This window comes from Octodon degus, unplaced genomic scaffold (genome assembly GCF_000260255.1).
Source record: "Octodon degus isolate 3935 unplaced genomic scaffold, OctDeg1.0 scaffold00052, whole genome shotgun sequence".
Lineage (NCBI taxonomy): Eukaryota > Metazoa > Chordata > Mammalia > Rodentia > Octodontidae > Octodon > Octodon degus.
In genome coordinates this window covers 8,321,232-8,347,987 of record NW_004524628.1, presented here as the reverse complement: position 1 = coordinate 8,347,987, position 26,756 = coordinate 8,321,232, and the positions used below count along the sequence as shown (strand labels likewise).

At 52.3% G+C, this 26,756-nt stretch overlaps 2 protein-coding genes across 3 annotated transcripts in view; both read right to left on the bottom strand.

Annotated features, from left to right (window-relative positions):
- Positions 1-13,625, bottom strand: part of Slc9a4 (solute carrier family 9 member A4) — a 48,764-nt gene extending 35,139 nt beyond the window's left edge. The window contains exons 1-2 of the mRNA XM_004633262.2: positions 13,162-13,625; positions 8,341-8,804 (exon numbers count right to left, since the gene is read on the bottom strand). Coding sequence (XP_004633319.2) covers positions 8,341-8,804; positions 13,162-13,423 — 726 coding nt within the window. The 5' untranslated portion in view covers positions 13,424-13,625. The remainder of the gene's footprint in view (positions 1-8,340; positions 8,805-13,161) is intronic.
- A 9,383-nt stretch (positions 13,626-23,008) lies between these two features.
- Il18rap (interleukin 18 receptor accessory protein) overlaps positions 23,009-26,756 on the bottom strand; it is a 29,282-nt gene continuing 25,534 nt past the window's right edge. The window contains exons 10-11 of one of the 2 annotated variants that reach the window (XM_004633261.2): positions 25,502-26,282; positions 23,009-25,355 (exon numbers count right to left, since the gene is read on the bottom strand). In XM_004633261.2, the coding sequence (XP_004633318.1) occupies positions 25,876-26,282 (407 nt within the window). In that variant the 3' untranslated portion in view covers positions 23,009-25,355; positions 25,502-25,875. The remainder of the gene's footprint in view (positions 25,356-25,501; positions 26,283-26,756) is intronic. The other variant, XM_023717507.1, reaches the window with a different exon arrangement.

Genomic DNA, 26,756 nt, shown 5'->3' with positions numbered 1-26,756 from the left:
TCTTTTTGTTTATATAACAGTGCATTTCAAAGAGAAAAATTTATTCTCTGATGAAACTTGCTTTAGTTGTGTTACTTCCCTTTTTGTCTGTGTTTTTCCAGTCCTTGGATTCCCCCATGGTCATGAAGATTTTCTTCCAGAAGATATATAATTTTAGCTTTTACATTTAGACTGTGACACATTTTGTGTTAAATTTTGAATATGATGAGATAAGGGATGATTTCATGTTTTTCCATGTGGAGATTCGGATTATTTCAGTAGTGTTCTTTCAAAAGACTTTCCTCTTCTATTGAGCTGCCTGTGCTCCTGTGACGCAAATCAGTGACCATGCATGCGGAAATCTACCTCAGAGCAAGCGGTCCTCTCTGTGACCTGGGCAATCACGCTAGTCCCTGGCATGATTCTGCCAGCATTATTATGATTCTTAGAGTGTTACAGAAAATCGGTGAATAAGTCTTCCCATTTTGTCTTTTTAAAATCTCTTTGTATGCTATTTCATTGAAGTCTACAGTCAGATTTTAGAATCAGTTTTGTGAATTTCTATTTTAAAAAGTTCTCTGGGATTTTAATTGAGATTTTATTAAATCTATTGATCAGTTGAAGGAAAAATCGACATTTTAGCAATGCTAAGTCTTCCGTTAGCAAATGTGATATTTTTTAGGAGTTTTAGTTGCTGTCACTGATGTTTCATAATATTCAGTGCAAAATATTTGTATTTTTTTTAAACATACTAATTATTTTTGTTTTGAATGAAATTTTAACATTTTAATGCTGCTTTGAATGGAATTTTAACATTTGCTTTTACCACCTGTAATTTGTCACTACATATTACGGTGCTTTTGATTTGGGTACATCAACCATATACACTGTGACCTGTTGAATTCACTAAATAATTAATTATTTTACTCTGGCAGTTTTTTAAATAAATTCCTGAGGATTTTGTCCATAAGCCATCTAAAATACAGTATTGTTCTAGTGAACTCATTGTTATACTTTTCTACCTTTGATAAGACATTGAAGGTTTTGTGGACAGGTGCTCATGTCTCTACCCTGAGCTTTGAAATAAAGTTTCTGCTGGCTATTTAATTTCTAGTATAGTAGCAGCTATAGGCTTTACGTAAATGTCTTTCATCGCTTGAAAACGGCACCTACTCGTCCTACTTTTCTCTGACATTGTAATCACAAGTAGATATTAAAATTTGTCAAATCATTTTCTGTATCTAGTCAGCCATTTCATTTACATGGTAAATTACATTCAAGATTCATCCCTCCCTGGGCTGCAAGGAAAGCCCACATTTTGGCCCTCGTCTTACAAGGTCAATTAAGACTCAGGACATATGAGAACTTGCACTGTAATATCATGTAACTCAGTAGTGTCCCAAATTTTCTGATCAAGGAGATTATGGGGCCAAAGAGGAAAGTCATCAATGATGTAGAGTGTGCCTAAGAAGAGTCACATGGAGAGAAAACATTCTCTCAGGCTTTCACAGAGAGCACAGTGGCCAACCAATGGCCATGATTCATCCACATGGCTGACATTGACAAAGGTTCTACAATCTGAGGTACAGGATCTCAGGATAAATCCTGAGGGCATTTCACTGACCTTATCAGACCCAAAAGCTACAACTCTTGTTGCATAGGTCCCACTTTACCTTGGTTATCCAGCAGAAAAGAATAAAAATGGAATATAAGAAGTAAAGCCATGCTGTTATGTTGAGCTGCAGGGGACTCAGGTCAACAATTTCTGACATTGCCAGTGAAGCAGAAGACTCAATATTATTATGGACTACTGAACTCTTTTAGAATATTTTGCTGAGTTAACACACCTATAATATTCAAATAACAGAACTTAACAAAAAAAGGGGATACAGATGAATGTCCATCTTGTATCTGTGTATTCAAAATGGTTAGGATAGATATATAGTTGCATTCTCTTAATGAATAGAGGAATTTGTTCTAATAGTGTTTGTAAATAGGATATCATGTCCGCATCTTGTACAGCAATTAACCACTAGGAAGAATGTATGCAATGTATTAATTATTGAAACTGTCCTACCAATTTGGTTTGGAACTGTCTCATTGCTATTTGTTTCTCAATAAAATTATGGAAAAAAAGAAAAGATTCATCCCTCCCTGGTATCAAAGAAATTATATTTTTTAATATACTTTTCCTGGTCATGAGTTTTTTATTCTTTTCATGTGTTGTTAAATTTGACTTTTTTATAATATTTTCTTAAGAAATTGTTTGATCAATATTCATGGTGAATTTGGTGTTTGAGTTTTGCTCCCCAAATTATTTTTGCCTGGTTTTAGGGTCAGGTGAAATTTAGTCTCAAAATACAGTTAAAAGAGAAAAAAATCCCTCCCTTGCTATCTTTGAAAGAATTTATGGAAAAGGAGGGTTAGTTTTTTCCTTAAAATTGTTATTTCTCACTATTTATAAGTATACTCACAATTGCTTTCCTTTTACTTAGTTTAGCTTTGATCTGCTCTGCTTTTCCTAGCTGGCACTAAGAGATGAGAGATTAATGACAATTTGTTGCATTTTTATGACCACCAGGGCTTTCAGGTGTAATGGTCACCCCCACCCTTACCTGCCACCTGCAGTCAGGACAGGATTTCCCTGAAGTGGCATCTGGGGACGGCCCGCAGGCCTCCACCTCTTCAAATACGAGCTGCCCCACTCTAAGCTGAGAGGAGACCTGCCTGAGTGAAGCCACCTCCCCAGCCAAGAGCTCTGTGAACTGGTCCCTGAGAAGCACGGGCAGGAGCGGCAGGCATGGATGGACAGAGCAACAGCGTTAGGTGGGCCAGGGACAAGGAGGGGCCAAAAGGACCTTAGGAGGACAAAGTTGTGAACAGCAGGAACCAAGAAGAAAGAAAATATAGGGTGGAAATTCACTGGAGTAGAAAAAGAAATGAGAAGATAGATGTACAGAAACCCAGCAAAGTATGCATGAACGGCCACACACTCTGGAGGGACCCTGTAGCCCGCCAGATCTCACTCCCCCAGGCAGGTTGCAGGACTTTATTTCCTGCCTCAGAGGTCGATTGTCACCATAGAACTATGTCTGGGAATTCTGAGGAGCAGGCACCTTCAGCAGAAGGCTCCCACTCCGCACACGTGGCCCCCAGCAGCCTCGCCTTGCGCTTCTTCTCCCTGTCGTGAGACCGCCAGCCAGCACTCCGCACCACTCTGAGTCTTTTAGACTTATTCCACAAGTCATACTCCAAGCCGACCTCTTTTCCCTACAGGCAATCGGGTTCAGGTATTTCGCTATAACAACACACATAGACTGAGATGCTCGCCACGGCGCTGGTCCTGGATGTTGAGAGGTGAAACATGGACCGCCACAGTCTGAGGCAGACCCAGGCTGCCTCCCACACCTGTCACACGTCTAACCTTGCAGGGCTGGCTGCCCAGCACGTTCTGGCGAATGTCGCCCACTTCCATCGTCCGGCAAACTCCTCACCAGCACCTCCAGCAGCCAGCTCCACTCTAGAAGGCACGGGGTCTGTTCCTTCCCTCCTGCAGCCCAGACAGCCAATGCTGGAGTGTGACCTGCAACCACAGGACCAGAAATGCTCCGGGCTGTGTCCGCAGCCCCAGGCCAGCCATTGCTAGGAATGCAAGGCGTGAGCTCCTAGGAACCCTCTGCGGCTTGAAAAGGTTACAACAGGATGCAGAAAAGCAGGCAGATCCATGGTTGCAGTTGAAGAATGATTCACAGACATGAAGAAGAAGAAGAAGAAGTTAATTCATCTTAAACTCCCACCAGGAAGGTGTCACTTGAGAGTACAGTGAAATCAGGGAAAGCGAGGCTAGCTACACCAAGGGTTCCAAGCACCATGCCACCATCCAGCTCCTCCCAGCCATCAGGGGCCACGACTCCCAGCCCCGCTGGTCCTTCTGTCTCTCTAAATATGCTAGCATTAACTTCTTTTAATGTAGTTTAATACCCCTGAGGTAAACCTCTGGCTTCTTGTAGAGTTGTACCTATCTACAGAAGCAAAATGGCCAAGGCGTGTTGGAGCTGCTAACTTTGTTACCTCTGTGGTAGGAACTTCCTGTTATCTACTTGTCTATGTTCATACCATCTGGGGCTGGCGATTACAAAAGGCCTTCATGTCTACAGAGCAGATTCTAGACCCGGGATGGGGCTGCAGGCCCTGGTCTAAGGTTTTAATGGGTCAGTGGTCAGAAAGACACTGCTGTCCTGCTGAGTGTATCCTGTGGCCACTGTGTGATTCGAATCAGGGATGTTGGGTTTCTTGTTGGGCAAACCGAGAAGACTCTATGCTTTTCAACTCCACACATCGTACTTGGATTAACACTTCTGGACAAATAGCAGCTGTTCTGAATGATTAGAAGCCTTACCTCAAAAGCTATCTAATTCTGTCACTTGGACAACTCTTTGTAGCCGCTCTTCACCAATGTTCTCCTTTCCAGCTTAGCCCCTCCCTGCTAACATGGCTATAAAATGGAACCTTGGCCCGGACAAATTGCCTGTATCATCCTTGTGCTCTTTTCTATACTGACCAAAAAAAAATAAAAAAAGGTTATTCCTCACACACCAGGCCCTGGTGTCCCTCCACCTGCTTCGGATCTGTCAGACAGCGTGGAGTGACAGTACACATCCCCTGGGGGCCCAGCAGCCTGAAGCAGCCATGAGAGGTTGGACATGTGGCCCTCTGTACCCCTGAGAATAAGGGATCAAAGTCCAGTGGGACGAGATGAAGGAAGACAGTAAAACTGAAAGCAAGAAAGAGACAAGGAAAACAATAATTTTAAAATTGTACTCTTAGGAAGCCCACAGCATCTGGACACAGTTGCCCAAGGTGGCCCGGATCCGTCCTCCCTGGGCTCCTTTAGGCTTCGCTTCTTCCAGCACCGTCACACCTCCAACCCCTGGAAGACGCACTGCATCTGTAAGCCAGCTTAGCTAACTAGGTAAACATGAGAAATGTGACCCTAACAAACACGACAGCCTGGGCGCTGCCCTCCCCTACGAAGTGAGTCAATATCTCTCTTGCTATGGGTGGCTCAGAGATTTTTGTCAATATACCAAATTCAGGGCCCGAGGAGATAGCTCAGCGGTCTAAGTGTCTGACTGGCAAGCTCAAGGACCCGGGTTTGATCCGTGGTACCACATGTCACGCTGGCCCTGCCCTGGGAACGCTGTGCTGGCAATCTGGTCCAGGCGTGGTGGTGCATGCCTGTAATCCCAGCGATGGAGAGGCCAAAACAGCAAGATCACTAGGAGTCTGAACTGCATAGTGAGACCCTGTACCAGATACATAAAAATATATAAATAAACCAAACCCAAACTTTGTATAAATTCACAGATTCCACAGATTTCTGCCATCAAAAACAAATACATATTCCCTCATGGGGCCTGGATATAGGAGCTGGACCCATCTTCCTGCTGGGATTTTGGGGCATGAAATAGCACTGGGGATATGGGTGATCTTCAATTTAAGCAGCATTCAAAGCATCCTTCAATTTTAAGATAAAAACTTGTCTGTATTCAAGTCATATACCTTGTTGTTTTAATACACATAGGCTAAAGAAATGCTTCGTTTGACATAGGTAATTGAAGAATCCAGCTACAGGTTACTAAGGCCTCCCTCCTTCCCTCCCTCCCTGCTTTTCTCTGTCCTCCTTCCCTCCTCCTTTCCCCCTTCCTTTCTTCCTGTGTGCTGAGCACACCCAAAACCTATTCTCACAGCCACTGTCCAGCGCACAATGCAAGCTTGGTCATCATTTCCCAACACTCTTGGCTTAGATCCCCACTCGCCGTGCCCACCACTGAAGGTGACCAGAGCTGCGGCCTAAGGTCCCAGCAAGAGGGAGGAACCACAGAACCAGGCCACAGAGGCCCCCACGCATTGCCGTTGCCTGGCTCTGAGGGCAGAAGGCGGCTTCAGTGGATGCGCTCTCAGAGCTGGCACAAGGCCCACAGTCCCAGGCCACCCTCCTCCTGGTGACCCAGATGGCCTGCTGCAGGGATGCTGTGACCAGACCAGGCTGGCTCCTTCCTCAATGACAGGGTGAGTTCAAAGCCCCAAGCTCAAAATACCATTGGACGGCAGAAAATACGGGTTGCCTTCGAGCTGCTTTCTAAATCTGGCCCTGGGATCCTCTGGTTCCAGTTAGGGGACCCAGCCATGCCCTGGCACACACACTCTTGTGCTGTGGGTGACCACACAGTTCCGGCCAAGGCCACCAGAGCCAGCGTACAGCAGCATGGCCCAGCCAAGGTCAAGGGCGAGCCCTCCGCAGACGCTCGGGGCCTGGCAGGTCATGATTTCATTCTGGAAGGACCATTCTGGAGAAATGGGTTTTCGGAGGCAAGGAAGCTGTGAGGAGGGCCACGTGCCCTGTTGGCTGTGAGGTCAGAGCTGAAGGGGCTCGGTGTGGGCTCTGGATGCGAACTGCAGACAGACTCGGAGCCCTGCGCCCGTGCCAGGAATGAGTACAGACCGCTGCCTGGAAGTGCGTTGGGGGCTGAGGTGGCAGGGTCCCCAAGGCAGAGAGGAGACTTCTCCTGAAGTCGTGGCAGCCTGGTGTGAAGCACACACCAAGGTCCAGGTGTGCAGCGTGCTGTGCCCTCCTGCAGGGCCGCACATGTGACCTGTCCTGAGGACAACATCCGTGCCTATCCAGTGTCCTGAACTCAGCCCGGGGTGAGACATTTCCGTTACCAACGCGGTGAGTAGGAAGGGATGGGGACCGCAGCGCATTTCAGACTTGCAAATGCACCCATTCCTGCCTCATCTGGCTGGTTTATTTTGCAGGAAGTAGTCTATAAAAGTACGCTCAGACACAAAAAGGGAGGCAGGTGGAAACCAGAAAGCTCACGGCAACACTGTAAGCGGGAGCGCTGGAAACAATCTCAATAGCTCTCTGTCAGTGCAAGCCCAAAGACAGTCACAGGAGACACATCTACCAGACGCTGGGCAAGGCTGAGAAGACACGGGAGGAGCTCCAAGCCGACGACAGCTAGCAAGACCTCAGATCACCCCAGCAATGCATGTGAAGGGTTACTGATCCGCAGCCCGGGACACAGAGGAAACGCAGGAAGGGACAAAAGCGGCAGCCGCTCTCATGGCCTGCAAAAGTGGGAGCGGACCCCGAGCTTGTGTTTGTTTTGGTTTTATTGAGATATTAAGTGCCCAGATATATTTTTTTTGTTGTTGAAGACATATTTTTTTTGTTGGTGGTGGTGGTAGTGGTTGGTTGGTTGATTGTTTTGGTTTGGGTTTTTGGGGGGTTTGTGTGTGTGTGTGTGTTGTTTTTTGTTTTTGTTTTTGTTTTTTTGTATTTTTTTAAGGAAGGGTCTACTGGGTTTTCAGGGTCTCACTACTAGATCGGACTCACAGTGATCTGCCTGTTTACAGCCTCCCAAGAGCTGGGATTACAGGCATGCGCCACCACGCCCAGTCTCAATTGCCCTCTCAGCACGCCCTGGGGATGGGGCCGGCATAGCAGGCCCGAGGATTGAACCCCTGGCCCCTGCCCCTGCTTGCAGGCCCAGACTGGTCTTGAATTCCCAGACCCAAGTGCACCTCCTGCCTCAGCCTCCTGAGTGGCTGGGATTACAGGTGTGCCCCATGGCACCCAGCTCCACTTTGACTTTTTCAATAATGAGGTGCATTCTAGTATTACTTAGGTGCTGAGGTATAAATTTTAAAATAGTAAGAGCACCTAAAATATCCATAAATAGACTAAGGGGCTGCCCAGTTCTATCGGTCCTGCTCCCTGTCCCGATGCCCCAGGCCTGGGTGCACGGTGTCACCCTAGTCCCTTGGTCCTCCCGCGTCTCTCCAGGAGCGCCCTCCGTGCACGCCGCGCATGCACGCTCTGCACCTGTGCTGTGTAGCTGGACTCCTCGGTCCCCTCTCCCCAGCAGGTGTTTCCACTTAACTTGTAATGCAGCATGAAGGGAAGGGAGGGAGGGAAAGAGGGAGAAGGGAAGGGGTGGGGGAGGGAGGGAGGGGATAGACAGGAAAGGGGGAGGGGTGGGGAGAGGAGAGGATGAAAAGGAAAGGGGAGATGGGGGAGGGAAGGGGAGGGGCAGCCCGCAGAGGGCAAGGCAAGGCCAGAGATGAGCCGGAATAATCACACACCTGGCTCCAATGGCCACCACCTGTGTGGCCCTTACTTCCGCTCTCTGCCTGTCCGACAGCAGGCAGCATAGCCCTATGGCCCCCTCTCCTCCCTGTCTCCCAAGAAGCCAGCTGGCAGGGACAGGGCTGAGGTCCCGGGTGCAGACCCCCTGGACCCCGCCCTCCCCCGCGAGACCCCGCCCCTGGCCCCAGCCCGCCCCCATCGCTCACCACGCTGATGCCGTCGTTGAGCAGCGCCTCCCCGAAGATCATCATGTAGAGCTGCTCGTTCACCCGCGCCTCCTCGAACACGGCCAGCGCGGCCACTGGGTCCACCGCCGAGATCAGGCTGCCGAAGAGCAGGTTCTGCAGCAGGTGCAGGTCGCCCAGCCCAAAGGCCTGCACCTGGCAGACCAGGTAGAGGGACAGGCCGATGCCGAAGGCGTTGATGAGCGCGCCCAGGCCTGCCCACCACAGGATGGAGCCCAGGTTCTCAAAGAAAGGCCGGGTGGGCATGAAGTAGCCGCTCTCCAGCACGATGGGCGGCAGCAGGTAGAGGAAGTAGATGCTGGAGTCCATGACGGGCGGCGACTTGTGGTCCGTGCCGAAGATGACGCTGCCCACCAGGACGCCCACCAGGATAAGCAGGCAGCTCTCGGGCATGAGGTGCGGCAGCCGGCGGTAGAGGTGGAAGCCTGCGGGTGAAGAGAAGGGTGGCTGGGTGGGCGAGTGCCCCGCGGGGGCACGCTGGCTCCCCAGCCTGAGGCAGGACACAGGGGCACGGGGACAGTGGTTCTGGGGCGCGAGCAGGGGCGCGCAGGGGCTGTGACCCCAGCAGTCTGAAGGCTGAAGGGGGAGAATGGCGAGTTGGAGCCTGGGCTGGGCCACTTAGTGACCTACAGAACCTTCTCTTAATGCAAATACACGAAACAATCAATGGATACAGTCTTTAAAGGAGGTTGGGAATGCCTCCCTGTGCAAGGCCTGTGTTCAGTCCCCAGCTCTGCAAATCAATCAATCAATCAACCAATCAATCAGTCAGTCACATGCCCGGCTGGTCCTACTCAGTGCAGGAGACAGCTCATTCCCCTCTGTTGTCCCATCCCCTTCTTCCCCCTCCCCCTCTTCCATCTTCTGGGGGTCTATGAGGGCATAGATGGAGAAATGAGGGATCTAGAGCTATCTGCTGTCACCCAGGCCCAACTTTCGCCACTCTGGGAGAGGGAACGCGGCTGCTCTCCTCGAGTCTTGGCTGTCACACAGCCCCCGGTTTCTGCTGTCAGCATGTCATCATCGGTGCTCCCGGCCCAGCCTCCTCCCCGCGCCCACCACCGCTGCACCCCTGGCGTCTCCCACCAGCCCTGACCACGCACTGTCTTTCCAACCTGTCGCCATGGTTAGGACGCTGAATGTCCTCAAAACTCCTCAGAACTGTCAGCCCAAACCCTCTTCTAAGTTACCTGCTGTGTCTTGGATATTGTTACAGTGTCAGAGAGCTGAGCACATGCCTTCCACCTCACCTCCAGCCAGGCCATTCCACACTCTTCAGGCGGATGAGCGGCCTGCACCGTAGGTGTCTAGTCACCTTGATTTTCACCTAAGACACAGCAGGTGCACTGCACCACCAGGAGCTAACCTAAGGAGTGTTCCTGCTGGAAGACCCACTCCAGGCACAGCGAGCTTGGTGCAAAGCCAACAACAGAAACTGGGCTACACCTCACACTGTGAGAATAAGAGGATAGAGCTGATCCAACCGGAGGGCATAGTGAGGGGCACTCTGAGTTCACAGATAGACACAGAGACAGGAGCCCATGGAGCCCGCAGGTCCCCCTCGGCCAGCTTCCCCCAGCCTGCCCTCGCGCCCAGCCTCCACGACAGCCCACTGGACTCCTTCCCACACCACAGCGCCTGTCTGGTCTGATTTTATTATCCCTGTTGGAGGTGGTTTCTTTCCTTGGCCTGTTTGGCTCTTGCTCAGAATAGAGGCTAAGCTTTGCCCAGCTTCCCTAGAGGAAATTCTGTGTCTTCCCTGAGTAAGCGAAGCCCTTTGCCTGCCTCGTTCCAAGCACAGATCCCTCTCTCGCGGCCCTTGTGCGCTGCTCACCTCCCCACTAATCTGCAAGTTCCCCAAGTGCAGGGTGACTGGCCCGGCTGTGGCTCCCCCCCACGTAGCAGCCAAGTGTCTCCCCTGCAGCAGCTGGCCTCTTTGCCCAAGTAACCTACAAGTGTATGATGAATGTGTGAGAGGTGTAATGTCCCCCGGAGACACCCTTCCGCGGGAAACTGAGAACATTGTCAGGCAACGGCCATCCCATGAGGCAGATGGTGGAATGAGAGGTGCTTCGGGAGGGAGACGCTCAGGAGCAAGAGAGACAGCTGAGCAAGGCTTGGGCAGATGCTTGCCTTCTCCGTGCAGGAAGGGAGAGCATGTCCACCCAAAGAGGACACGGGCTTCCCTGACTCTGGCCTTGGATACGTGCACTCACGGTCAGCGGGGAGGGTGGCGCAGTGGGGTGCCGTCTTCTTGGGAGACGCCCCGACACTGCTGCCTCCTTGGCTTTCAGGCCGGTGAGATCCGTCCTTCCAGGCGTGGCTCTTCCACTTCCGAGTCATGGCTTTCTCAGCCCGCCTCTTCAACCTCTCCTCTCTTCAGCTAGCTCTTACTTAACCAACGTTACTTATGTCAAGGAGGTAGAAAAACCCATGCCACGGCTCCCACAGATCTGCCTCTGCTCCTGGGACTCCAGCTTCTCAAGGCGGACCCTGTGTGTCCTGCCTTTGATCCCAGAGCCCAGTGGATTGTAGCAAGAGGAGGCTCTGTTCCTGCCAGCAGGACACTGCTGAGGACAACGCTGCACACTCCACATCCAGAGCTGGTCTCACCTCTCTGAGGGGCACTAGAGTTGGCACCTCCAAACATTAAGGGCACCCAATAATGAAGTCTTGCTTGAAAATCTGAGGTGAATCTATCATTCTGTCCTTCCAAGCTTTTCCATGGTGTTCTAAAAAGTGAAACAGCAATGAAAGACAACCCAAAATCTGGCATGATTTTTTACTATCTTTGTCCTAGAATACCTTTGCTTTATTAATGCATACTTAGTTGTTTTAAGAAGGATTGAGCTGTGGAGATAGCTCAGCAGCGTAGGTGCCTGCCTGGCAAGCACCAGGTCCTCAGTTCGATCTATAATACCAAAACAAAACCAAAAAAAAAAAAGAGGATCGGGAGGAATTTTTCATGTTTCTGCGTCAGCACGCCAACCTTCAGTTCTAGGCCACCCATCTTCGCACTTAAGCTAAGTCCCTTGAGGTTAGGGGCCAAGATCATTCTCCTTGTGGGGCTCGGAAATGTGCCTTCACTGAACAAGGACTCAGGGAATGAATAACATGATAAGGGTTATTTTGTTCCTACTCAGGTTTCAAAAACAATCTTTTACAGCCCCCAGGTGTGCCTTAAGCGTGCAAGTTGTGTAAATCATCGACATCATCACTACTTTAGCATCATATGTAAAACTTCCAGCCCCGCAGCTGGCACACCACGGCGCACCCCGTAAGTCAGCCTCTTCTCCCCTCGCTGCTTCTACTCGCAGAATACAGGAAGTCTCTGCCTTCCTGAATACCAGCAAGTAGGAAGTCGCCCCTGAATGAACATGTCCCGGCAGATAGCCTATTTCCGTTACTCTGCTGAAGTGTTTTGGGACACAGGGTCCCCTGGCAGCCTCAGGCCTATGACCCGTCATCCCACCGATACCGCGTCTCACGGCCTTTTCATGTGCAGCCGCCAGCTATGCTTTCTGCTATGGTAAAATCAAGATAAGATGGACCCTTCTACTCTGGGTCCACTGGGGGACAGTGGCCAGCTGACCAGGGGCAGGGCCAGTTTCCCAGTCCCCACACCATAGTCCATCATTCTTGGGCGACAGTGGAGACACAGAAGGGGCAGAGTCACCCACAGAGGAGAACCCCACTTCCACAGACGACCGGCTGGCACGCCTTGGTGTCTCTGGGCTTTGTGGAAGGCGGGACTCTCTGCTCTGAACTGAGGACATCACTACTCTGGGAGTCACCATTCTTCACACTCTTCTTTAACCTTAATGTGAGAACCTCCGTGCAACCTCACCGTGTAGCAGATTGAAAGAGCTGGTCAACCTAGTGACTCCCCGCATCTTCACGCCTCACCAGCCAGGTAGCCTGCTGCTAGAAGGGGGCACTGCTGTGCCCAGGGCAGGGCTAGGGGCACCAAGTGCAGACCACATGCCTCTCATTCGGTACCCTGCACCCACCAGAGAGAAGAGAGCACAAGAGCACATGAAGACGACCCAGCGTGTCTACCTCAAGGGCCAATCTGCATGCTCTGAACCAAGTTACAGCCGAGGCTAAGGAGGCATTACACTTAGCATCAGAGATAACCCCACTTTCTTCCACTTTGGGGAACACCGGAAAACAGAGGTGTGCCGTGGGCTCTGTTTGACTAAGGTGCTGACCGCATTGCACCGTAAGCTCATGCCCAGAGCCCCGAATCTCTCTCATACAGACAGAGGTAAGCACAGCCTACAGCCCACCTGCTCGCTGCTTTGCCTGCCATTGTGGAAGGAGCCCAAGTCGCCTGCAGTGAAAGCCCTACAGGAGCCAGGATGCGCCCCCTGTGTGCAGCCCAGCATTCAGGTCGTGGGCGCTGCAGCAGAACTACTACGGGGCCCTGCAGTCTCCAACACACACCAGCCTGAGGGCTCCGCGACTTACACATTGTGTGTTTATAGCGCAGAGCCAGAGATTTTTCTGTGGCAAAGTCTCATGGCTGTCACCTCAAAGCGAGAAGAAGGGTAAACAACTCCGGAACCAGGAGTGTGCACTTAACCTTCCAAGCCCGGTGCTGAAGCTCTGTGCAGCTTTAGGGATAGCAGCATGGCTTTTCCTGGACTGAAAGGGTGAGAATAGCAGCATGGCTTTTCCTGGACTGAAAGGGTGAGAATTTTTCTGTAATCACAGCGACAGCTCCAATCTATGTTATTTCAGAGGAGAAACAGCTCCCCAGACAGGCGCTCCGTGACTTACCTATCTTTGCGAGAGATGCAAGAAGTATCCAGAGGGTGACCTCGTAAGGAACCTGCACATAGCTGTAGTCCAGCTCAAACACAGAAATCCTTTCAGCCGGCTCTCGGCTGGAAGCAGCCAACCGGGCGCTCGGTGCATCTTGGGCCGTGGAATTCGCAGATTCATTCGAGTCCGAAGCTGCCTCAGAACTGGCGAGGGCCAGCAGCAGCAGCAGCAGCCGGCAGCTCCCAGGGCCAGGAGGCAGGAGCATCAGGGGGGCCATGCTGCACCCCTAGGCCAGAAGGATGCCTAGACGCCGGCCGCACCCACCCAGTCCAAGGTGGCCTCAGCACGTCCCTGCAGCGTTCCAAGGGGGGGTCCCAGTGCAGAAGCTTTCGGATCTTCTTTGAAGCATTTCTGTTGGGGTGACGCAGCCTCTGGCTCACAGGCAGCCCTCCAGGGGCGTACGGGAGCCCGGGGCTACCTGGAGGACCTCCGGCCGGCGGGAGGAGGGCTCTCCTCTGCCACACTCCCTAGCTGCCTGCCGGCTCCCTCTTGGTAGTGAAAATTGGAAAGGCAGCACACTCTCCTTCCATTTATCACGCAGAGCCTGTCTGCGAGGAAGGGAGCCTGCCCACAGCGTCGAGCCCCAGGAAGGAGCTACCTGCCCCGTACCTGTCCTCGCTCCTCCTCCCGCCCTGTGCCTTGCTTTGAGTGGCCAAGGCCGCAGGTAGCTCTAACCACACTTAATGATTTGCTCTGATTTGACTTTTGCGATGAGGCCCTTGCTGCGTTCTCCAGAGGGGTCGCTGCTGACACCTAGTGGTCTTTTAGGATACGACACCCTCGGCGCGTATAATAGAGCAGCTAATAACCCTGCAAGACCAAAAGCCTGGGCCAGGGCTGTCCTGGGAAATGGTGACACAGTCTTGGGGCACGGAGCAGGAGAAGGCGTGGAAGGTACAAGGACGATGGACACTGGCACGGACGACCAGACCCCGGAAGCAGCTGTGCGTAGAAGGGGTGGGATCGCAGGTCCCGTGCCCTGCAGGGAATTGACTTCAAAGACAAGGACCTGATGGAGACCGCTAGGAAGAGCTCTGAGCAGGACCGAGTCAACCAGCTGGCCTCCATGTTTGTGTGTGAGTTGTCCCGGGCCTCGTGCTCCTGTCTGGAGGTGAGCTGGGGACTCAGTGAGTGAGCCTCTGTAAGTCACTGGTCCTAGCTGAGGCCTGTAGTGGCCCGTGAAGCCGGATGCCCCCAAGGACAAGCCCAGGCTGCAGCTGAGGAGCCAGGCTCCGACCCCAGCTAACTAGGTGAAGACTGCCCCCCTGGTGAAGGCCTCCTGGAGGTCACACAGCTCTCCTGCAAGGGCATAATGTATTCTTGGGGGCATCCTTGTGCGACTCCCTCATTCTCCCAAGGTCCTGCTCAGATTCCCACCTTTCTTAAGTATCCTCCTCTTTTGTTTAATAACAAAATAAATACAGCCATCCAGGGCGGCCGAGAGATCTTTGCCTCAGCCCCAGAGAATCTCAAATTCTTCTAGAGGGCTTTTTTCAATTCTCCCAGAGCTCTAAAATCGTAGCACTTGCCTGTCATTGAAGCTTCCCATCCGCTCACTCGGGAGACTGCTGGCCTGAGCAGTCTGTGATAACGAAGCGACGACATTAGCCCATTAAGAACCCAAATGACAAACTCCAGAAATACATTGAAGAGATAGTCCTGAAAACTCCATGGGATGCACAAGCTTTCCATTTTAAAGAATTCTGTGGTGGTGGCACCAGCTTGCCAAAGCGCCGTCACAGAGTATTTGTGCAAGGAGTGGAGGTGAACGTTACGAGCCTTCGCGAGACCCTCTCCATCTGGCCAGGTGACTGCAAGCACACTGCCTGCCTGTCTAAGGTGCTTCACCCGACAAGCAACGGGGCACCCAGCAAGGTAGCACAAAGAGGATGCTCGGTGGAGAGCTGACGCTTACCAACTCTCGTACTGACTCTCTGTTTTTACTACTTTCAGCTGTATTCCTTGTTCTTCTAAAACAAAGACCCTGCACCGCTGCAATGATCAGCCCTCGGGAGAAAGGGAGGATGACTATTCATCACTCCCACTCCCTCAACACCGGTCTGCATTCAACTATAGGATGACATGTGCTTGTCCACTGTGCCTGGAGAGGGCAAGGATCCCCCAACACTCTGCGGACCTCACTGGGAAATGGAGGCAGACTGCTTGGGATCCCAACACTGAAATATAAATTCACAGCAAGAATGATAACTAAGGGCCCGGGGAGATAGCTCAGTAGAATAAGTGCTTGCCTGGCAAGTGCAGGGTCCTGGGTTCAATCCCCAGCACTGCAAAAAAAAAAAAAAAAAGAAGCAAGACCTGATATATAGATGCGTCTTCTCTTTCCTTCATAGTCAGAGTCCAGGCACTAAAACATGACTACTAGGTAGGTTCCATGAAGAAGACTATTAAGTCTACTGTATGTGTGTTTTTTTCTCAGAAAATACTACTTGAATTCTTTTCTTCAGAAAAGAATACATGAATAGTCACATGATAGAACTTTCCTTTTAAAAAATAGATGTCTTACTTTTATTTATATTTTGGTGCACTTTTCTTCTAAGCAGAAAGGAAACAGACAGATAGACAGAGGACCCCACGGCGCCCTGCAGTTGGGCTGCACCCCAGTACCTGCCCCGGGAAAGCGCAAGTTCCGTGGCTGCCTGGAGGCCTGCTGTCTGGGTCGGGGCCGCATGCTCCTCATCTGAGGGAGTGAAGATGCCTTCGCACTAAGCATCCCCTTCTTGCTCTAGGATGACAAACGTTTGTGGCTCTTTAACTGCCTGTCACCTGAGGGCCAACTCGCAGTGACAGCACCCTGGTCCCCAGAGCACCCACTAGCTGTGTACCCCATGGGACTGAACTACACTCCCCACCCCGCCTGGCTTCGCTTCCCTCTGAGGCTCCTCTCCAGGCCACCGGGTGTGGGACAAAGCCGCCCGCAGGGAGAGGCTGGGAAGCCAGTGAGAAGCGTCTCTAGAGGGACAGCTTCCTGAATGCTCCAGCTGGAAGAGTCACTGCAACCAGAGCCACAGCTCGGAGCCCACCCTGTGCTGGGGCCCAGGAGTGGTAGGGGGTCTCCCAAGCATCTGTAAGCCCTGCCTGAACACAGCGCGACCCTGAGCCCCCAGCACCCCTGGCTCTAAGGAAGGCTCTTGGAAGAGTTTGGGCTCCCTCCCCGCCAGCTCCCGGGCTACAGCTCTCCTTTGGACCCAGAAAGCCTGGCTGTCTCTGTTCCTCCCACGCCCTGCCCACCCACCCCAGCTAGCTGTCCCAGGACCCTCTCAGATGCAGAGACCCCTTCCTCCATACAACCGCCGGATAGGATTGAAACCAACCCAGGCCAGCAAGGCAGAAACACGGGGCCCCAGTCCTTGTCACCGCAGCTTCCTATAAGCCTCGGTTTTCACACCTGGAGGAGCCAGCCAGGGTGCTGGTGCTACTGCTGTCCCCAGCACCACTCGTAACCAGTGCATCTCTCCCAGGGAAGCAGGTGGCGTCTTGTCCCTGTCTTCAGAATCTTTACAATTGAGGAGCAGAACTCCTGCCCAATGGAGGAGGGCAGTCGCAAACATCGGTCTCCGCGACAGTCACCAGGGGAACACAGGAGGTCAAAGCCTGAGGGGACTTGGACATAGGCATGTTGGAAGAGGTGGGTACCTGTGACTGCCCTAGGAGGGAAGGGGAGGTCTTTGGTGTCTCAGAAGAATAGGATCATGAGGCAGAGTCCAAAGAAGAGGGAGCTTGGTCAGCAGCAGCGGAGCTTGGTGGAGGGTGAAGGTGAGGGATTTGCTGTCCTCTGCCCTGGACAGCATCCAGCATGATGGTGCAGGACTTTGGGAAGGGAGACAGGAAGATCACAAGTTCAAGCCCAGCTTGGGTAACTCACTGACTTAGTAAGAACCTGGCTGAAACTATTTAAAAATAAATTTATAAAAGTGTAGAGATGTAGCCCACTGTGAAGGCCCTGAGTCCAGTCCCCAGTAGGACTGACAGACAAAGACGGAGACAGAGACAGAGAGATAGAGAAATAAGAGCAAGGAAGAGCAAAATTAGAAAATCCCCCCTTTCCAATGTCAAAACTTGCCACAAAGCTAGCATAGTCAAAGCAGTGTAGTACTGGCATAAACATAGATATAGATTAATAACACAGAAGATTCCAGAAAGGAGCCTTTGCATTTAGAGCTGATGTTTTATAAGTATGTCAAGATTATTCAGAAAGGTAGCCTTTTCAACAAATGATGGTGGGAAACCTGATACCTACTGGCAGAAGAATGAGGATTAAATAACAGCAAATAATTAAATTATTTACTGAGTTAATTTTGATAGAACTCTTACTGCAATTTCTGGCACAAGCAATCATTTGTTTGTTGGAAAGAGGAAGGACTTGGTGGAGGGTGAAGGTGAGGGATTTGCTGTCCTCTGCCCTGGAGACAGCAGGCAGGAGGCAGAATCTCAGGAAAGAACATGATGATTGAGGGATGCTGTGCCTTGCAGGTTTCCCCAGTGAGATCCGGCAAGGTGGGGACAGCAAGGGGGGCCGGAATAGGGACAAGGGGGAGCCTCAGATTCTAGCTGAAGCCGAGTTCACCTGGAACATCTGTAGCACCCTGTGGTTGATGGCCAACCGGTGGTCAGCTTGTTATGCCCAGCTGAACTGAAGAGGCCTGGTGCTGGGCGTGGGAGGCCCAGCTGAGGAATGTTGCTGGCAGCAAGCTTGGGGCTGGGGAGATGGCTCAGTAGAATAAGCGCTTGCCTGGCAAGCGCAAGGCCTGAGTTCAATCCCCGGTTCCACACACACACAAAAAGAGGCAGAACTGGAGAGGCTGTTAGGGAGGTCATTTGAGAGGTTGCGGGGAACTGCTGGAAGCTTCTGCTTCTCTGGGGCTGTTCTGCTGGAGGTCTTGCTCACGCTGGCTCTCCTGATGAACTTGATCGTTCTCATCTGAGGAGGAGCTCGGGACCCTGAGTGGCTGTGGTTCATTTTGGGGGAGCTTGGTCCTCACACAGGCATCCCTTCCTGGATCTGGAGGGGAAGATGGTGCACTGCTCAGCCTCCTGGAGAAGCTTATCACATTGGCTTTCCTGACAGTTCAGTTTTCCGCAGCATCAGAGGAGCTTGAGACCTCCCTGTTGCTGAAGATGGCCGTGGTACTTCTCTGAGAGCTCTGGTTCTTGTTCTGAGCGTCGCTTCCCAGCTCCAGAGCAGATCCCTCAGCCACTGGCACAGATCCTTCATCCCGCCAGCACAGACTTTCTAGCCTCCACCCTTGACCTTCCCACGGTACATCCAACGAGCAGGCCTGCACGAGCCCTTGTCGTGGGCTCTTGGCCTCCAGGTGGACTTGGGGGGGGGGCGTTGTTATGGACGCCAGGTCTTCAGTTGGATGTCAGGATTCGGACCTTCAGCTGGATTCTTTGGTCTTTGGTGTGTAGATAGATTTCCTGCACTCTTTGTACATGATTCTTTGGTTGATTCATTATAAAATAATCTTATAAAATGTGTCCTGCATTGTATCTGTCCCCTTGAAAAAACCCCAAACCGTGACACATACCAAGATCAATGTGACAACAGCCAACCAGCTGAAATCCCCAGAAAGGTGCTTTACCAAAGGCAGCTGGCCAGGCACAGCACCGGGCATTTACTGGTATATATTCAAATTTATGAAGAGAGCTTTGAAAGGGAAAGGGGGAAAACCCTATTCCACTTCCAAGCAGAGATTTAAAGAACTCTCTGGAACTTTGGGTGTTCAGTAAGATTTCCAGTAACTTGAAGCTTTTGCCCTAATTACCCAGACTACTGCACGACAGTGGAAGCCCACCTCACTCCCACCCCTGTTGATACCAAGTGTCCCTGTGGTCCTGGTCACCCGCTCTTAGAAACCGGTCCACGCAGGGAGCCCAGTGATGAGGAGAGAATGGCCCGAGTCCCTGCCCAGTGGTGCCCTTGTAATTTAGGGTGCCATATCCTTTTCACCATCCTGAGACTAAGGGATGGCGATGGTGGCACTTCCTGTGGGCAGGCCTCACAGCCTGGGCTGCTGCTGTGCATGCCGGGAAGCAGAGCTGGGGGCTCCAGCCTTCTTCCCTTCATTCCCGTGGAAGATGAATTAGGGAAGCTCCAAAAGAGACAGCACAAACCTGGCTCTCGCAGTCCCTGCTCACAGGTGACGAAGGACAGGGTCACCTCTTCCTGCCTCCCCATCACATGTGCTCACGCCGGCTTTCCCAGAAGGCATTTGTGCAGCGCAGCAGAGCACACATGGGTGTAAGGTTCTGTCATTTGCCCTTAAAGTTTTCAAGGCTGAAATTTCCGTTCTTTTTTTAGGAAGAGGAAGGAGAGAGAGTGGTGATATGGAACTGCCAATGCCGTCCAGAAGGAGGACTTGCTTTCCAAGCCCACAGCTAGCAATTAAGTTGAGTGGCCTGGGATCAAGTTCTGGGATAGCATCTCCCTAAATTGAAAGCTTGTGCCCATCCTCAGCTGGAGAGATGTCAACAGCCTTGACCCTGCTTTCAGGACAGAAGGGCTGGGCTGTCCCTGTGAGGTTCAGAACAGGCCTGGTGAAGGGCACAGCAGACTCCAGGGAGCCCCGGCCCTGGGGCAGGGGACAAGTGTTGTGGCACCCTGGGAGTGGGTAGTTGGGCACGATGGGACAGGCCTCCACTCCCGAGCGCATGCCTTGCACTCAGGACTCTACTTCGAGAGCTTCCAGAAAGGAAGAAAGGTTTTGAGAAAAGGAGGAACTGAAGTGATGTAGCCTTGGGCACATCTAAACCACGGCAAGTGCACTCTGCTTTTTCTTCAATGATGAGAATCCAGTCTGACTTCTGTCTTAAAGATAGTCTGACGATCACGGGGCGTCACACACAACAGGGAGGAAAATGCTCTGGACCTAGGAGATGCTCCATGAGGGAGCCACACATCTTATTTCAAAGAAATTTTAAGCTCCATCCCTGTCTCAGACCCTGGGGACCCACTCTGCTGGGCAGGTTCTCCTTAAATCACCAGATTGCTCAATCTCATAACCCTCCAGCCTTGGTAGCCCCAAGTGCTGGGATTCCAGGTGCTCAGCACCACACCCAGCTTCCTTTTTTCTTCTTTCCTATTTTTTTTTTTTTTTTTTTTTTTTTTTTTTTTGCTTTCCCTTTTCCCCTCCTCTCCTCTACTATGTGGTATGTAAACCTACTGGCTTTGCACTGAGCTATATCCTCCATCGTCTTTAATTGTTTTTCTTTTGGGACAGGGCCTTGCTAAAACCCCAGGTTGCCCAGTGTGGGCCCAGGGTGCATCCTCCTGCCTCAGCTTCAGCCTGCTGACATTGCAGATGCAATCTCACCTTTCCTGCTCTTACTTTCTATGGCAGAAGTTTAGATTACTAGTCTGAGATGTTTTTCTAGTACAAATCTTTAATACTCCCCATTTCCCCCATGCATGGCTTTATTTGGTCTTATTCTCCAAATCTGGACAGGTAAATGTACTCATTTAAAGATCTTTTTTTTTTTTTTTTTTTTTGTGGAACCAGGGATTGAACTCAGGCCCTTGTGCTTGCCAGGGAAGCGCTTATTCCATTGAGCCATCTTCCTGGCCCCTCATTTAAAGATCTTATTTCTCTGAGACTACTCTATCTGTGGGTTGTTTTGAAATATGTTGTTTTAATGTCCAAGACTTTTGAGATGTTTCCTGTCATCTCTCTCTTAACTTCCAGTCAGAGTCAAGTTTCCATGCAGAATATATTTCACATAACTTCAAGTTTTTGCTTTTATTATTATTATTAATTTTAGGGAAGGGCCTAGAGGGTGTTCAGAGTCTCACTACTAGATCAGACTCGTAGTGATCTGCCTGTTTACAGTCTTCCAAGAGCTGGGATTACAGGCACGTGCCACCACACCTAGTCTCAATTGCCATCTCAGTGTGCCCCAGGGGTGGGGCCAGCATGGCAGGCCCAGGAATTGAACCCCTGGCCCCTGTGCCTGCCTGCAGGCACTTCAATCCACTGAGCTATTGGGCCGGCCCCTAACTTCAGGTTTTTAACTCTTGCCGACGTGTTTTACAGTCAAGGACATGCCCGTCTTGGCACAAGTTCCTGAGTCCTGATTTTATTGGCTGAGTGCTCCATAGCTACTGTAGCTGTCACCACCAAAGGGCAGTGCCACTCAGCTCTTCTCTGGCCTGCTGAGTTCTTGCCTGCAGGTATCATCGATTCCTGAGAGGTGAACAATGCTGTCCCAACTGCAGCTGTGTGCCTGCCCACGCCTCCTGCTGCTCCAGCATAAAATGCACACTTCGTCACGGGGTGTCCTCCCCACTCCTTCTTTGCTCCCACGTCTGCCTCAGCAGATGCTAACACCTGTCCGGGCACCCCAAACTTCTCTCAGTGATAGTTTGTACAATATATTTATATCTAGCTTTTACTTTAAATCAAACTGTCATTATACTGGACCTCTACCATAAAAGTGAAGTTGGGCCACTTAAGAAGTCATGCTGAGAACCTCTGCCATGTAATTCATGTGTTTAGGCATTTTACATTTAATGAATAGTAGGTGTGAACTCGGTCCACCATCATATTATTTGATGTCTATTTTTCAAGTTTTTGTTCTTTTTTTTCTCTTTTCCCTTCTTTTGTGTGATGTAAACACTTTTATTATTTAACTTAAAATTTAATTGTGACAAGAACAGTTAAAATGAAATCCATCCAATTAACCGGTTTTAAGTATACAGACACTTCTATTGACTACAGGTGTGGTGTTGTGCAACCGACCTGACTTAGTTCTTTACCTGTTGATCAGTCACACGTTTTCCCACCACTTGTGCCCTTTCAACATGACTGTCTGAGGTTCCTCACATGCAGCAAATCATGTCCCTGGCTTATTGTATGCAGCATAAAGTCTTCAAAGCTCATGCATAGGTAGGTGTGTTGTAAAACTTCCTTCCTTGAAAAAACTTTAGCATTCCATTGTCTACCATGTTTTAGCAATATCTGAGGGCTGGTGTGATAGCGGCTGCCGGTTGGCTAAATATAGGCAGCTGTGCCCCTCTCACCCTGTGCTCACAGGCCAGCCCCCGCTTGGAGTGGTAAGGCCTCCCCTCCGCAGGCCCCGCCCCTCCTGTGTGATGTAGTTCACTCATACATTATGCATATCCACCTTGAAAATCCTGCAGAAAATGCCACAATCCTAACAGATCCTACCCTGGACATTTTCAGTGTTCTTTCCACTGAATCTTGGGCTTACCACATGGTCCAGGGCATATGGTCCAGGGCGGACGGCCACCGCAGTGCCTCCAGGGTCAGTGCTGTGGACTTCCCTGGGCTAAACCCCCTTCCCAAGGCCAGTCCTGGACTCAGGAAGGATCTGGCCATGGTTCCATCCTCCAAGCCTGTGGGATTCAAGTGAGGGCCAGAGTCACACCGAGCCACGAGTTGCTGGACCCCGGAGCTGATCGGCAGTGCCACAGCCATGGCCTCCTGCTCTCCTGGTCACCTCTCCATCCCTGCTGCACAGTGCTCCCAGCATGAGGCGCCCTGCCTCCTCTTTGCAGTTCTCTGGCCAGAAGCCTGAGTCTCCATTCACCTGCAGGCTGGCCTGAAAACCCCCACACTGCCCCTGCTATGATGAGGGCCACTCACGGGACACCAGGGTGAAGCTAAGTTGGGGACAGTGGGGAGAAATCCAACTGGAAGACATTTTTTAAATATTTATTTCTTTATTTGGCACAGCTCTTGCTATGCAGCTCAAGCTCATAGTGATCTCCTGTCTCAGCCTCCCCAGTGAAGGGATTACGGGCATGTGCCACCACATTGGTTTCGGTGGGCGGCCTATTGCACCCAGGGATCTAAGGCTGGCACAGCATGTGGTACCAGGAATCACACTCAGGTCCTTGCATTTGCCAGGCAGGTGCTTAGACCACCGCACTATCTCCCCTGCCCCCCAACTGTAAGACTCCTAACATTCATCTCGCCAATCTTCCTAATGCTGATTACCCTTGAGCATCCCCAGACTGAGTGTCTGTGTTTTCCCTTGGGTTTATGGCTGCAATGAGAGGGAGCCCCAGGGTGGGGTGTGTGTGTGGGCGCCACCTTAGCTACAGGACACTTGGGCAGTGGGTGTAACCAGCAGCCGGAGCACACGGCCACCTGAAACTGGGACGATGCGCTGGGAAGGTCACGCTCTCTTCTGCTGGCTCACCAATGCCAGCCCTGTGGTCCCAAGTTCATTTGTTTGGCTGATTTCCACATAGAAAACATAAACAACCTCTTGTTCCCAGTGCCCAGGGACCACCTGCTGTGAACCCGCGTGCCTGGGAAGAGGGTGCTCTACCCTTCTACTGCCATCAGCATTTGCATCTTCTTCCTGTGCGAGAGCAGGTGAAGGATTTTTCTGGAAGCTGAGGACAGAGCCCCAGCCACCCGCAGCAGTGGGACCACAGAGTGTCTAGGAGCCACAGACGCTTCCTGAGCCAGAGGCCGCACAGACGCGCTGGCAGGATCCTGGCCTCGCGGCTCCGCCCCGCCGGCGGAGACCTGCAGTGATCCTGCCCACAAACTGCCAGGCCTAATTTATACCCTTAAGCTCCCTGTCACTTGTGCACCAAAATTTCCCACAAGGCTGCTGCGTGCTGCCAAAGCCACTGCGGCCTGTGTGATGTGGGCGCCTCCGCTGCGAGGAGAGATCCCGCGGGCACTGAGCGGCCACAGGACAACCCTTATCCAGGCTGAGCCCGAGTCACCATCAGACCAGGGCATGTGACACTTTCCGGGGAGGCAGCGCTGTGCTGCTTCCCCTCACGCCCAGGCAGGGAGCCCCCCGGTCCCACCTGGGTCCAGCCCTTCTGGGCCAGCCCCTGCCGTTCATTCCATCCCACTCTTCCCACTCAGCCCAGCCCAGCCCGGCCCATCCAGAGCCAAGGTGGATGAAGGTCACTGTCCTCGGAGCAGGAACGCGCGCTCTTCTGGCTGTAGGCAGAACTTAGAAGGCAGACACAGCAGCGGAAACAGCCTCACCTATCGGGAGCAAGGCCTTGGCCTCCAGCGCATCACCCTGCTACCTAGGAGGACTGAAGGCTGGGGCCCGCCCACGCGGAGGCCGGCCGGGGTCCGCAGGCAGACAGCTCAGGCCCCAGCCTCTGCTGGCTCCATCCCCCTGCTTTTCTTTCGCTGGGTGTGCCTGTCTGGATCAGTGTCTCCCTCCCACCTCTCCAGCATGCATGAAGCAGCCAGTCCTCCCTGTCTTCCCCCAGAATAATCGCGGGGGCCCAGTGCCCGCCGAGCAAGGTCACACACGGAGGCTCTGTGAAGGAGACCAGAGGACCGGAGCCTGGGCCTCCCTGCTCTGCGGCTGGGTGACCAGAAGCAGGCTTCCTGTCCACGATGTCTCCCACTCCTGGGGGCTTCTTCACCTTTCCTGTGTGTTGTGGAAGCCACAGGCTGGGTAGAAACCACGCCTGCACCTGCACGCAGCAAACAGAGGCTGTGCGCTTGGAGCAGCTCGGTCCCCTCTGCCCCGGAGTGCTGAGGCGGTGGGCCAGGCCTGGGCAGCGTGCAGGGCACTCAGCAGGACGTGAGGCCGAGGCGCCGTGCTTTGCTGAAGACGCCTCTCTGGGCGCACTCTGGGCTCAGCAGGGACCCGCAGGGACTCACACAGCCCTGTCGCCGCTTGGCCCGGAGCACCGCCACTTCTCGCCTTCACTCCCTTCTCATCCCAGTGTGGACCAGGAACGCAGCTCTGGAAACGCCAAGTGGGATGGTGCGCAGAACGGGGAGAGCAAGGCAGCTGGGCTTGGCCTCTAGCTCAGTAGCCAAGGACTGTCCGTGCTGCCTTCCACGCACAGCGGCCGCCGGATCTACATCCTCACCACTGCACCGTGGTCGTCCCCAAGGCCCGCCAGGCGTGTGACACCTGGGCTTGGTGGGGGCTGTTCTTCCTGCGGAAGACGGAATCTTCCTGAGTGAGCCACGCTCGCTCATTGTAGCTGAGCTTGGAAGCTGCCTGTGTCCGTCAGCAGACGGGAAAACAGGGCACTCCACACCCTGGTGCACTGCTCTGCCGTGAAGAAGGACGAGCTGGAGTCATTCGGGCCAAATGGCTGCACCTTGAGACCATAATGCTGAGTGACACAAGTCAGAAACATGGGCTTTGATTTCACATGGCCTCTCCTATGTGGAGACCCAAAGGATAAATAAAGAGAAAGTAGAAGAGAGCTCACAGGGAGCAGGGAAAGGGAGCCTGGCCTGGTGGGCCGGGATCCAGAGCTGGGGGACAGGGTGGGTGGGAAATGGCGGGAGGTGGGCTCAGTGTGCACCAGCTCCACACAGGCACAGAGGTCTGCCCCGCACATGCGCACCGATAAAAGTTTAAACAATGTGAGGCTCCGAGCAGAGTTCCGCCACTCCTGTCTGGTGCCATGATATTTGTCTGACCAGAGAAGGCACAGCTCTGTCCAAAGTTCGCTGCAGCACACAGGCCTGCAGCTGAGGCAGGAGGTGCTCCGAGGAGTCGCTCTCTCCTCCCAGCCGGGACATCAGAGGTCCTGAATAGCAGCTTCGGTGTCCTCGTGGGGGCTTCCCTGCCTGCTCAGGTTGGCAGGAGGAAGACACTGTCTGCCCTGAGCCCTCTCCAGGCCCGCCTGCTGCTCCTCCCCACACCCAGGTTCCCGTGGCGGCGAGGCCCGGCTCCCTAGACTGTGAGCTCATTGCAGCAGTTCCTGATCCATCTAGTCCTTTCCAGAGAGAAGGTCTGCAGGATGGCCCCCAGCCAGCGCCCCACGCGCCCCCTCGGATGCCGCATAGGCATGTGGTAGCGCACCTGGGCCCAGAACCTCGAACTTGAAGGAACTGACTTCAAGCCTCGCCAAGTGATGGTGGGCAAAACTCTGAGAGCTTTCTTCACGACAGGAGGTAGAGACTCCGGTTCTTGGAAGGAACTGAACTTAATTAAAATGAGTTTTAGCATTTGGTCACTCAAGGCCAAATTCACTGCTGCTTGAAGTTCAAAGACTTGGGGTCCATTGATGTAGTTGGGACTCAGGATAAATATTCCTCTTCGACTTTTCTTAATGGCATTCACAATGTCTTCTGCATACACTGGAGATAAAAATAATGACACTGATCAGCAACTGAGATGGTTAACCCTCAATTCACAGGAGCCTGGATGTCTGGGGTGCAGCCCAGGGCCCCCACAATGAATCTTGTGGAGGACCGCCTGGGCGACTCCTTGGAGGGGGAGCAGTTGCCTCCATTTTGGCTGAACCTGACCCTGTGTCTATGTACTGCCTTGCACACAGCTGGCCAGGACTTTTCCCTGCCCCTTCAACCAGCTGTAAGCAGTGCACATGGGTCCAGCCAAGGTGCTGATGTGTAGTCTTTGAAGATGGCAGGCAGTGTCTCCCCGGACCCCCACCCATTGTCGCTTTGTGTAAGCCAGGATGAAGGGCCAGTGTTCCATGCTGTCAGCTGGGAGGAGCCTAAAATTAGGGGCTATGACCTCCTGGGGCCTGAAGGATCACACATCAGAGCTGAAGCACCAGACCCCAAAACAGTGGACACTCTCAGTTGTGT